Raw genomic sequence first — 12,440 nt, 5'->3', positions numbered from 1 at the left:
TGTCAAAATTAAGATTTTATGCTCCCTATTTTATTTTCTGTGATTGCTTCTCCCCTTCATAATTGGCTTTAAGGATGTATATACTCATTATACATTGCAATCTCCTTGTTTTGCTTGGCAACACAGGAGCTTTGCAGTGAAATTTGTATTAGATAAAAGATATGTGCCTTTTTGGTTATACTGTTCATTTTTATTAATAATTATTAATTTATGTTCCTGTTGGACTGAAGTGATGCCTCTGGCGAAAAGAGAACACATACACACAAAAGATAAATACCCAAAAATAAACCCAAACCAAAAAACCAAGACAAGCTCAAACCTACAAACCTTGTAAGTTTACTCCTACACAGCTTGGCTGAGTAAATTAACTTGTACATAACCTTTTTTAGAAGAAATCTCACAATTATAAAGAGTAGTGAAGAGGGTAAAAAATGATACAGCCAAAAGGGACATTATCATGTGCATGAAATGTAGATTTATCAAAATAAAAACATCTTGTCTCTACAGATGACATTAGATACACTTAATTTTAGAAATGAAAGAAAAGATGTAAGAAATAAGTCCTGCCTTGATCTTGCAGCAGAAACTCCCTGCTGTTACTGCTTGTTTCTAAAACACAGGTTTCTGTTTTCCTTAATCATTCTCAGCACCAAATATACCTTTATTCTTATCATTTTTTGCATATTTGTTTCTCCACTGACTCTCAATCTAAAATATTTTGTTATTTCTTTATTATTGTTGTGTCTTGATCTCACAGAATATTTCCTACATATTTCTTGGCCCGACAACAGAAACCTCTCTTGAATGCAAGGAGTGAGTGACACAGTTTGCCTGGTGAGATCCAGAAAATAGTAGTCAAGTTTGACATGTGAAGCTGTCCAGAGCCAACTTACAGCAGTGAATGAAAATCATATTATATGATTCAACTACAGGAGCCAACCTGATTCCCCAGCCAGAGAACTTGCCACCAGAGGCAATTATGGAACATTTACTACAGTGTTCAAAAATACTGTGCTGGCTTCAGCTGCAGTATTTACTGGAAGCCTGGGAAAATTATTATAATTTTCTTTTAGAAGGAAGAGAAGTGTTAAATGCAAAACTGTCATTCCTTAATCCACGAAGTTTACGGTTTCTACACGCTTATATTCCTGGTAAAAGAAAAAAATCCTGCCTTTAAGAAGCTGAGAACTTCACAGTTAGTTGTTAATAAACATGAAAATGTTGTGGAGCTGTTAATTTTATATAAAAAGAAATAATCTTACTATAATAAATAGTCATCAGTGCTCAACCTTTTTATAATAGCTTTTCTGATTTTATTTTAATTGGTGGAAAATTCACTTTGAATGTACCAATAATTTAAATGCCCAGAAATTGTTCATCGCCTTCCTCAAATCACGAAAGCTTCATAAAGATTCCTGGCTCTCCTGAAATACACACTCCTATTAAAGAACAGAGAAGGCAATTTCTTCCTGAGACAATCTTGGAAACAACAATCAGAGCAAACCTGTCTATCTGCAGGTCTGTCTGAAACACTGCCCAGCACAGTGGTACCCTCATGACAGCAATTCTCTATTAAATTTGTCAGGAAAGCATCCATCACAGTTCGAACAAGTAGAACATCACATTTCAAAGTGATTGCCTTGCTGACAATTAGGTTTGTGTTCATTTTGCCAGAACCATTAGGAAACCAACAGTTAAGCACATCAGATCCTTCCTGTGTGCTCAAAGCCCAGATTTTTTCCCAAAAGTAGGAGTTACACACCAAAACCACGCACTGCTCACACCCCCAAAAATATCAGTCACCAATTCAGCTACCAGGAGTGAGAATGATAAACTAAACCAAGGCAGAACAAGTGACTAAAACTGACCTTAAGCCAAACCTAGGTGCTGGGGGGAAGGCTGCCATCCTGGTTTACTCTGCTCAGCTGTCAGGTGGAGCTGTGGCTGTTCTCTCACCAGATACGGTGCCTAAGCAGCACTTTTCCTTGAGGGACTGACAGCCTCTTTACTCTGTCTGGAGCAATTACATCAGCACTTAACCAAACAGTCCTCGTGTGTGATTCAGACACATCCTATCCAGCATTACCCTTGCCTTATATAATTATATTTCTCTTAATCTCACCAGGCAGAGAGTATGGTACAGGTTAAGTAACAGTAATAAAGCAAATTTGATATGAGAAAGCCCAAGTTTGATCTAAGATCACTTTCAAGGTCTAAGGATATACTGTAGATTGTGGAGTTTGATTTGTAAGTCTGCAGACTTACAAATTGAGACTTGGCTTTCCAGAGTAATTAGCGTTGCACAGCACAATGTGTTCACAGCACAGCTCCTATTGACTCTTGCTGCAGCTGTGAGTCCTCAGCACTGGTGAATGTCTCAGCTGAGTCAGCCACAGTTTGAGGATTACATCACTAGTGACCACCCAGGAAAAGTCTGTGCAAGTCCCTTGCCCAGAATCAATTAATAAAACCCCTGGCAAGAAGAGACAACACAGTTCTCTGAACAGCATTCATGAGACCGTCTTCCCCACAGTCCCCATTTTACAATTTTCCTGTTTCTGCAACAAGTAAACAGACCCTATATGCACAGGTTCCCTCACTATACGTCCATGATACATCCCTAGACAGAAAGGAATCAATCCAGACTTTTAACAGCAACGTGAGACTGTGCTGTTGTTAGAGTGAATACCACAACAAATGTATACAAAAGCTCTGAATGAAGACTGCAGCTAAAAATGTTAATTTTGTAATTTTCTGATTTTTCTTTTACTTAAAAAAAATAATATATTTAATTAAAATATAATTTAATATTTAATTAATAACCAAAAGCCGAAACAACTAATTCTATCACAAGAAAACTTAGGTGTAACAGAAGTATGAGACCTAGACCTCTGCAGTGCTGTCTAAAACTGGAACAGCAGCAGTGAAAGCAGGAAATCTCTGTGTAGAGTTTAACAGTTAACCTCTGCCTAGATAGTCACTAGTGCACAGGGACAGACACACAAATTGTTGTTGGGTTTCCCGAGTACATGGTGACAAAGCAGGAAGGCTCTGGAAGATACATGTGCTTTCTGGTGGGAAGAGACTCCTTGGCTCCATCTTTACCTGCATCACTCTGTCCTGGCCACAAACCCTGCCCAACCCCAATGTCCCAGCTCTCCTGTCACATCCCCACAGCCCACCCTGTGCCCCAGACTCACTGACAGCAATCTCAGGCCTTATCACCAAATATTTCTCACCTTCTCAGACTCACAGCACTTTGCTCAACCTGTCTTGATTTCCTTTGTTCCCAGTCCTTCTCCTCCATGTGTTTGGTTGTTTCCTGATCTGAGTTCAGCCTTCTTTTCCCAAGTTTCCATACTAGTCCAGCTAGTTTTTATTCTTTCAAGCATCCCAACCACAATCCAGCCTTTAGTATAAGCAATTAAATCAATCCTCCTCTCAAACAACGTTAAGATCCTTCAGACAAGCAGTGCCCAGTGCCAGTGGTCACTGCTGTGGCACCTTCAGGCATCTCAGCATGAGCACCCTCGAGACCAGCCAGGAGCAGGAGGGCCAGGCTTTGGGGGGCTGTGCCCTGCTTTCACTCAGGAGGGTCTTGCACTAACTATTATGAAGCACAAAGGCAGGAGTGGTAGTCCCTGCACTACTGTTTTAGAGTGTACAAAATTCTCAGACAAAAGCTGTTCAGAATTCATATCCTAAAATACAGCCTCGCTTGAGGTGATAAATAAAGAATGAGTAGAGTGGTCTGAGATAGACAAATAGCATGAAAACTTCATTCTAAAGAAAGGTTAGAGGGAAAGTGTGGCAAGAGGGGGAAAAAATGAATAGGGAGTTACTGATCCCTCTCCTCTGTTAAGAGGCATCAAACAGACCTGACAGGCATGATGTTGAAGGAAATACTGTTTGAAACACTACAGTGCCCCACACCTGGGTGTGCAGGAAAGCTGTCCTTTCCCTGGCATAAACCCAGCAGTGCCAGAGCGTGGACCCATCCAGCCCATGTCCTGAGCCAACAGCAGCCCAAACAACACACTGAGGGAAAGCCACACTTGTTGCCCTCCTGTTTCTCACGACATCCTTCTGAGCTCCCACAAGCTGCAGGGCAGTGACTCTTGCAGGCACAGCTGGGAGCTCAGGGTTTAACAAGTCTCTGCTACAGCCTTGGCTCTGCTGTCTCCATGGGCTGAGCAGTCACTCAGTCTGACAGGCACTGGCTGCAAGGCTGCAATGAAGTCTGAGCAGAAAATCAGATTCTTTGGAGACTGTCTCCTACCAGTTGGTCATCCCTCCTTCCCTATACCTCTGCAAGGTCAAGTCCATTCTGCATTCACTCTAAGCTCTCTATTTACCGTGCATGCACCCTTTCGAAATAAATGCAATTTCTCCTTTTATTGTAGATGCTGTTTCAATGTAGTGAAATGACTATATTGTTCATTTCCAACAAACCACCAAGCCATATTTGTTTTGGTATTTCTTTGTCAGTATATGCCTCCAGGTGCTTAATGACTTTTGTTTTCATCCAAGTATTCATGCAAAACTTTTCTCTGTTTATTCTCATGTGTTTCTCTATAACGTGCACTGTTCATTTCTCCTCTGAAAAGCACAAGAGAACCACTTTGTAAGCAGAGAATCTTTCATAGCATTCAGCACACAGTCTGTATTCCTCAGCTTCAATTTCTTGTAACTCATTTTTCCTCAGTCAATTTGGCTGCTGATGTCAGCTCCCCACTGAACACAAAGCTTTATGAAAAAATGAATTGCATTCTGTACATTCTTGCTACCTACTTTATGAAATTATGAAAAAGCCAGTCTGGGATAGAGATTTCTGGCTTTCCTAAATTTTTTATTTCATAATAAACATTCTTGACATGAAGATCTTCACCTTGAGAAAAAGGGGTAATAGAGTAACACAACAGACCTCTAAAGTTACATGTGGCAGAGGTCAGCAGCAAGGGAAAATTAGTGCTATATGATGCTTGATTTATGTCCCATGACAAGTGAGTTACCTGTTTTGTGACAGGGTTTTATCAACAAAAACAATTTTAGGACTCGTTGGCAGCTTTGTCAGAGAAGCTTCTGCCTACCCATGCTAATGAAGAAAGGTAGGAAGGCTGAATAAAAGATCTTTAATTAATACTGAAACAGAGTGAAATGTAGGTCACTTTTACTAACTGTGTTAGAGCAACAGCTCTGTGTTTCACTTTTGTAGAACAGTTTGTCAGTCAAGGGTTCTTGTCAGACACAATTTGGCTTATAAAGAAATACTGAGTTAAAAGGAAATACAAGAACTAGTTGAATTCAACGCTCCTTGGGGTTGGATATTGGGACCAGCACTGTGTAACATCTCTGCTGACATAGGCAGTGGGATTGAGTGCATCCTCAGCAGGTTTGCCAAAAGCACCAAGCTGGCAAACGTGGTGCTGTGGTTGACCCATTGGAGGGAAGGGATGCCATCCAGAGGGACCTGGATAGGCTGGAGAGGTGGGTCCGTGCAAACCTCATGGAGTCCAACACAGCCAAGAGCAAGGCCCTGCACCTGGGTCAGGGCAATCCTAAGCTGGGTGGAGAATGGATTGAGAGCAGCCCCAAGGAGAAGGACTGTGGGTGTTGGTTGTGAAGGAGCTCAGCATGACCCAGCAGTGAGTGCTCACAGCTCAGAGCCACCCGTGTCCTGCGCCGCATCCAAAGCGGCCCGACCGGCAGGTTGAAGGCAGGGATGGATTCTGCCCCCCTGCTCCACTCTTGTGGGACTCCACCTGGAGTGCCATGTTCAGCTCATGGGCCCACGGGGTAAAAAGGACAGGGAGCTCCTGTTGGAGAGAGTCCAGAGGACAATGAGAGGTCTGGAGCCCCTCTGCTCTGGAGCCAGGCTGGGAGAGCTGGGGGGGTTCATCTGGAGACAAGAAGGCTCCAGGGAGACCTGAGAGCCACTTCCAGGGCCTAAAGGGGCTCCAGGAGAGCTGGGGAGGGACTGTGGACAATGGTCTGGAGGGACAGGATAACGAGGAATGGCTTGAAACTGCCAGAGGCCAGGGTTAGATGGGATATTAGGAAAAAATCCTTCCCTGTGAGGGTGGTGAGGCCCTGGCACAGGTTGCCCACAGAAGCTGTGGCTGCCCCTTTCCTGGAAGTGTCCAAGGCCAGGATGGATGGGGTTTGGAGCAAGCTGGGCTAGTGGAAGGTGTCCCTGCCCATGGCAGAGGGGTGGAATGAGATGGTCTTTAGGATCCCTTCCTTAACATTCTGTGATCCTATGAATTTATTCTTTATTGTAGTGAAGTTTGCTATGTAGCAGTACTTCTACAGCAAGAAGATGATGGATGAGCCCGGTGACTACCCAATATTTGAGTTCATACAGTGTAGACTGTAAAAGCTGGCTGGATGTCAGAAAACTCTGTGTGACAAGCACCTAAATAGGAAAAGAATTGATCTGCATTCCCTATGGACTAACCAAAAGCAAACTGGTTTAATGTAACAGTATTTCAGGACCACAGTAGTACGAAGTCATGAACACAGAAATAGAAGATTCCGATTCCTAAAGGTAGTAAAGACAAATAAGTCTGTAAAACTAGCATCTAACTTCACCACACAAGTCACAAAGCTGTTAAATAATTGGGAATAACAAAATGTGGAAGACAAGAAACAGAAGGTGAAATCAGCAGAGACAATGTGCTCTGATGTCCTAATTCATTACAAATGCATTCTGCCAAGCTATTGAGACATCCTTCCATCTCATGGGGAAATCACTAACTAGAAATAAAAAAGGACTGTGTGTTTCTTTTACTGACTACAGAACTGTAATTCCAGGTTTGTGAGATGCAAACACAATCTGAACTTAATACACCAAGAACTTCATCTTGCTTTTAGGTAGAGCAACGTCAAACAATACCTTAAATTAAAATAAAGAATGTTTTGAGGTCTTAGATGAAAAGAACAAAAGCAAAGAGAACAACTACACCACACCTGATAACAGAATAGTTTTCAAAACATGTGCCTTTCTTCCACACAGGAGGCCCAGACACAGAATAAAAATGGAGAGACAAGGAAAAGAATGCATTACACTGGCACTTACATTTCCCAAATGTCCTCTGGCAGGTTAGCTGGGATTTCTGTTAAGCCCCTTCCTCGACAATCCACTACATTGTTGCTGCAGGTGCAGGCAGATGGGCAGGTGATGGAACTGGCACTGCACGAGGGAGGTTCAGGCTGGGAACCTGAGACAGAACGAAAACATTGAACGTTAGTTTTAAAAAATGATCGGCTGAGATTTAACAACTAAATACATCAGGCTTGGAGTTTTCCAGATCCTTTTACTGTATAAAGTAATAATTTATTTGGATTCAGTGAACATAATGTGCTACACATCAACTGCAGAGAAAAATGTGTAGAAGATTACTGTGTTCTTATTCCTCCTCAGTCTCCAGTCTATCAATCTCTTTCCCTCATGAACACTTCTTTGGTCTCTTCCATGATCAGCCCTATCAAATTATTCAAAGATTTCAAAATTAAGCCTCAGGATCAAGTAGTATTTCCAAAAGTTATCTCTGCTTAGAAGTTTCTGTTACACAAACACTTCTTGAGTATTTTTACATACTGAGAGAAGACTGTCATCGATGATGACTTATGTTTTTGAAATGAGGTAACGTGTTATGGCATCAGACTGGAAACAGAAAGCCAGTTTTTTCAAGATTAGACAATGCAGTTAATGGAAACACAAAAAGAATTTAGAAATATATGAGTTCAAACCTTCAAACCCTTCCTTGAGTTAGTAATACCACCGAGAGACACAAAGCTTCTCACAGAGCAAAGCTGTAGCACGAGGACATTGCTCTATATCCATTTTAGTCAATTCATAAGATTCAGGTTTAATTAGGTGCCATTAAGTTTTTTTTTGAAACTGTAGCAATTATGTCAATTTTACTCAAATGGTTATGATTCTTACACTGGAAGTTCTGATATATGCATACACTTAGCCATAGACAAAATGGGTTTGCTATGCTAATGGAGGTTATCAAGATGTAGCAGTTATTGGTTTATTTATAGTGAGTCATATTTCCAAAGTACATGTAACACAAGGAACCTCAGACACAGCTAAATGTGAAGGTGTGAGGTGGTAAAAAGTGACAAAAGTCGTGGCAGATCGGCCTTTTGGTTGGAAAAACTAAAATATCATAGTTGTCAAATCACAAATACAAGCAAAACCATTAAACAACTATACACAAATCTGTGCATTCTTGGGATTTGTCTTGGAAAAGATCTGTGATATGATCCATGAATTAAAACTGCAGGTGACAAAAAGTCAAAAGAATATTTTTTTGCATCAGCTTGCAATCCAGTGTTCATTATGACAACTAAATTGTTATGAAAATTCTTATAAATTGTCTCTCTTGATTTATGCCTTTGATTTATGCTCATTTTAGCCCTTAACTGTGCACAACAATGTCAACTTGTACATCAAGACTACTCATGTTCCTGTTTGCAGGAACAGCACGGAAAAGCCACCATGGGAAAGCCACTCAGTGGCACCTCTAAGTATCATTATTTTGACAGGCAGGTACAGTTTGAAGAGGCATCAGCTGAAAACTTCTACAGATTGACTTTACACTTGCTGGAAAGCAAAAGGCAATTACTGCAAAATCATGCCTTCCGTCAGAAAGGTTCTGAATTCTGAAGGGAAGTCACTGCAGTTTGTCTGAATTTCCTTGAGTTCAAGCAAGCTGTCATCCCCTTTCAATATTATTTTGTAACCAGGGATGACAGAACTGCCTTGTATTAAAATACACTACCAAGTTTCAGGGTAAGATCACCATTTAAACTGTGTGCAAAGTGTTGCCAAGTTCAAGTAACGGGTTTGAAATGTTTTTATTGGGTCACCACCTGACTTTCTGTCAGGACAGCAGGAGAAAACTGTGGGTTTCATGGCACTGTATGTGTTTTAAATATAGCTTTCACTGATGCTAATCAGAGCTGTGAGTGACTGCAATTTGGCAGACCAGGCCCCAGAGCTCCAATCCAGGCATCCAGAAATAAGATTTTCAGAGGTAGTGACCATCTAGGAAAAAAAGGATCTCACAGGAAATTTTCACTCCAGCATGGGCAAGAGTCAAATGCATTCTTTATGAGAGTGGGCAGCTGCTTTCACCAGGAGGTGATCCTAATGATCCTTCTCTTTGCTAAAATATCCTGTCTCATTTATAGTCCTCTTTCCAGCCACTGGGACGATTGCAGATAAGGAGTTTACCATCAACAGTCTTTCATCTCAACACAGAGCTGGTTTCAGTGTCACCTGCAAGAATCATCCGGGCAAAAATCTACTGTAAAAAATAATTCAATAATGCAATTAAAATCTAAATCCATATGTATATGGTCCAAGGAAACAAATTTATAATTATCAGGAACCTTGAACTTTGACTTGTCCAGTTTCAAAATCTTATTATTGTCTTAACATAGTCTATACACATGACCATGGATTTAATATAGTATTTAAGGGGTAGCTATTTGAACTAAACAAGACAAAACAATGTCACTAGTTAAACAAGCACATGTATAACAGGCAGGGCAAGCAGCTCTCTTGGGTCTGTCTTCTGGTCACAGAAATGCAGGGCACCATTGTCAGGGAATAGAATTCCTGCAAAACTAACAGTGCTCTGCTCCAACAGCATTGCCAGCTTTGCCAATCTAAGGCAAGTCTAAGGTTTCTTTTATATTTTAACTGTGACTACTCCCAAAAGTAGTTTATATTGCCTCAAAACATGCACTGCTCTCTATTAAGTTTAAGAACAAGAAATTTGCTCTTAGAACCTGACTGCTAATATTTTACATTTTCTGTCTGTCTGCCTACCTTGTGGTGCCACGGGCAAAACTAAATGAAGGAGGAGTGAAGTGCAAACGAGCTACTGAAAGCTTTTAGGGATAGGGAGAAATTATCCAACTGGAAAGAAATACTTCAGAGCAATCCTTGCTCTTTGAGAGGCAAGAAGTTGGCAGCAAGGTCAAATCTTCCCCACATCCTTTATCACCACACATCTGATGTGCTTTCTGAAATGGCTTTGTAGCAGGGGGAAAATGCATTTTGCACAGTTATAACACTACCACGTATCACTGTGGGTTAGAGGAGCAGTAATACCCTCCCTTTTTGTTAGGGCACAACATCAAAACACCTGATGGATTGCCAGCTGGAGTTCAAAGAGTCTTTTCTGACTCTACTGCATCTAAATCAACACTAGAAGAGTCAGTGGGACTGGGCTCAGCACCTCCACAGTTTGTGTGAGGCAGTGCTGCAGAGTGATCTGCACTGGAGGAATGGCATGAAAGGAGGGGATTATATAAAGCATTCTGAAAAGAAAGAGAAGAGACAGAAACACAAGTCTGTCTGGCAGAAAAAACAGGCAGCAAGAGCAGAATTATAAAATTACTAAGGCTGGAAAAGCCCTCTAAGATCATTAAGTCAGCACTACAGTTCCACCACTAAACCACGTCCCTAAGCACCATGAGCACAGCCCTTCAGAGCAGGTGAAACTCTTTCTTCTTCATGAGCAAAAGGAGATCTAGACTGTAGATTTCTAAAAACTTTAATGACAGAATGACTTTGTGCATAAATTATTATTATTATTATTAAATGCTTTCTCTTGTTTCTCCTTGGCAAAGAGCAAAACACTGTATTACACACACACTCAACATCTGATTCAACAGCTCCACTTAACTGAGGATCTATTGTTATCAGATCTATAGAATTAAAGTACAAAAAAATCCAAGAGAGATTAATCAGTTTAAAGTTTGTATAGTTGTGGGGAGCTGGTAAAGAAAGGACCCGTCAGAAAACAAGTCTAAGTAGTCTATGGAATATAAAGTTATTCAAATTTGGGTATGACTTTCACAGGTATGCAGAGTATGAGCATACAGACACAGCAAGGGCCCCGAGGCAACACAAACTCTAAAGCAAGGTATTTGAAATCTAAAAAAAAAAGATTTTCCTTTTGCTGCCAATACTTCTCCAAAAGGAAAGGCAGAATTATTGCAGGAATTCTTTGTGTCCTCCACAAGTGCAGTAAACTCCTTATGGCGTGGATATAGCAAAAGGAAATGGCCATAGACAAGCCAGTTGTATTGAGATTATCTATCTCCCTTCTGAAGTTGTTCTTCTGATCTGTCATCTTGCCATCTCAGATCTTTTCTGTTACACAGCAGCCCTAGTTCACCACGTTAATTACATTTTTCTCTAAGAGATAAAAATCATCGACTCAATTATACATTTTGCTGTACGAAAAACACTAACAACATGTGGAAGCTACAACGGGAACGTGATTTAACAAAAATTACCATGCTTTTTGTGCCTGATGTAATGGAATGACAAGGTCAATGATTATGATGGTTAATATCTGGCAGCACTTGATTTTAGTCTCAGACTATGGTTTAGGGGGAGAGAGAAAAGAGGAGAGACTTAGGACCCAGCAGTTTACAGAGAAATTAAATGCTTTTTTTCCAAATAAGCTTCTAATTAGCTTCTAGCCTTTTAAATGCAGCAAACAGACTGATATTATAATTATCAGAATAGAATGGTTATGGTGTATAAATGGACAGTTTAAATGTCACAGGCATCTAAAATAAATTTTGCAATTACTAAATAAACTAAATAATCTCATTTTCACTGACACTCAATTACAGCACACTAAGTAGTGTGTTTTATTACATCCTCACCTATCCAGTCGCCTTTGCAGCAGCTCTTTTCCACCAGCAAAACACAGCTAATTGTAAAGAATATTAATGGATATTAAGATAAATCTGACAGGGCTTACAGGTTAAAAATCTGTGGTGAGTTTACATAATTTTAAGTATACCAGACATGAAATTATTGATCAATAAACAAAACACTATGAGTATTGCAGATCCATGGATATAGTCTGACCTTTTTGGGTTTAATTAAATAACCCATGGGAACTTCTGACAATGCTGGGACCTCTGAAATCAATTGTTATTGCATGAGCTACAGTCTGCACTAAATTCCCAGTGATACACACCCAAAGAGCCACCTAAAACAGGTGCATTGCTCCTGACTGGTGCCTGCATCCCAGCATAAAGGTACATTTGAGCACACACAGTCCTGCAGAGAGGGACAGGCAAGGGAATCACAGGTGACCTTCTGCAAAGCCAACATTCCTTATGGATGGCAGATATTCCTCTAATGGACAAAATCTGCACAAATGTGTTTATTCTACAATAAATGGGCAGCAAATGCTTTATGCAAATATTTCCATCTACGATTGTTCAACAGTTATTCACTGAGCACAGCTTTAAGATTTGTGATTAGTAACTTGAGCCCCTAATTGAGGATTTTAATACCATCAAGTTCATGGTATGCAAAAATTTTCTAGTCATGAATATTCATTACTTGATTCTACTTCACTGCTTTGCTGAACGTTCCCAAACAGTAAATG

General features: G+C 40.5%; 1 protein-coding gene across 2 annotated transcripts in view; it reads right to left on the bottom strand.

Moving 5' to 3' along the window:
* The window catches only part of SLIT3 (slit guidance ligand 3), a 474,289-nt gene that overhangs the window by 165,909 nt on the left and 295,940 nt on the right, over positions 1 to 12,440 (bottom strand). Inside the window, exon 10 of one of the 2 annotated variants that reach the window (XM_064671611.1) lies at positions 7,079 to 7,220. In XM_064671611.1, coding sequence (XP_064527681.1) covers positions 7,079 to 7,220 — 142 coding nt within the window. Of the gene's footprint in view, positions 1 to 1,868; positions 1,922 to 7,078; positions 7,221 to 12,440 lie in introns of those variants that run through there. The other variant, XM_064671612.1, reaches the window with a different exon arrangement.

Source organism: Pseudopipra pipra, chromosome 15, assembly GCF_036250125.1.
Source record: "Pseudopipra pipra isolate bDixPip1 chromosome 15, bDixPip1.hap1, whole genome shotgun sequence".
NCBI lineage: Eukaryota > Metazoa > Chordata > Aves > Passeriformes > Pipridae > Pseudopipra > Pseudopipra pipra.
This window is presented reverse-complemented; position numbering and strand designations above follow the sequence as displayed.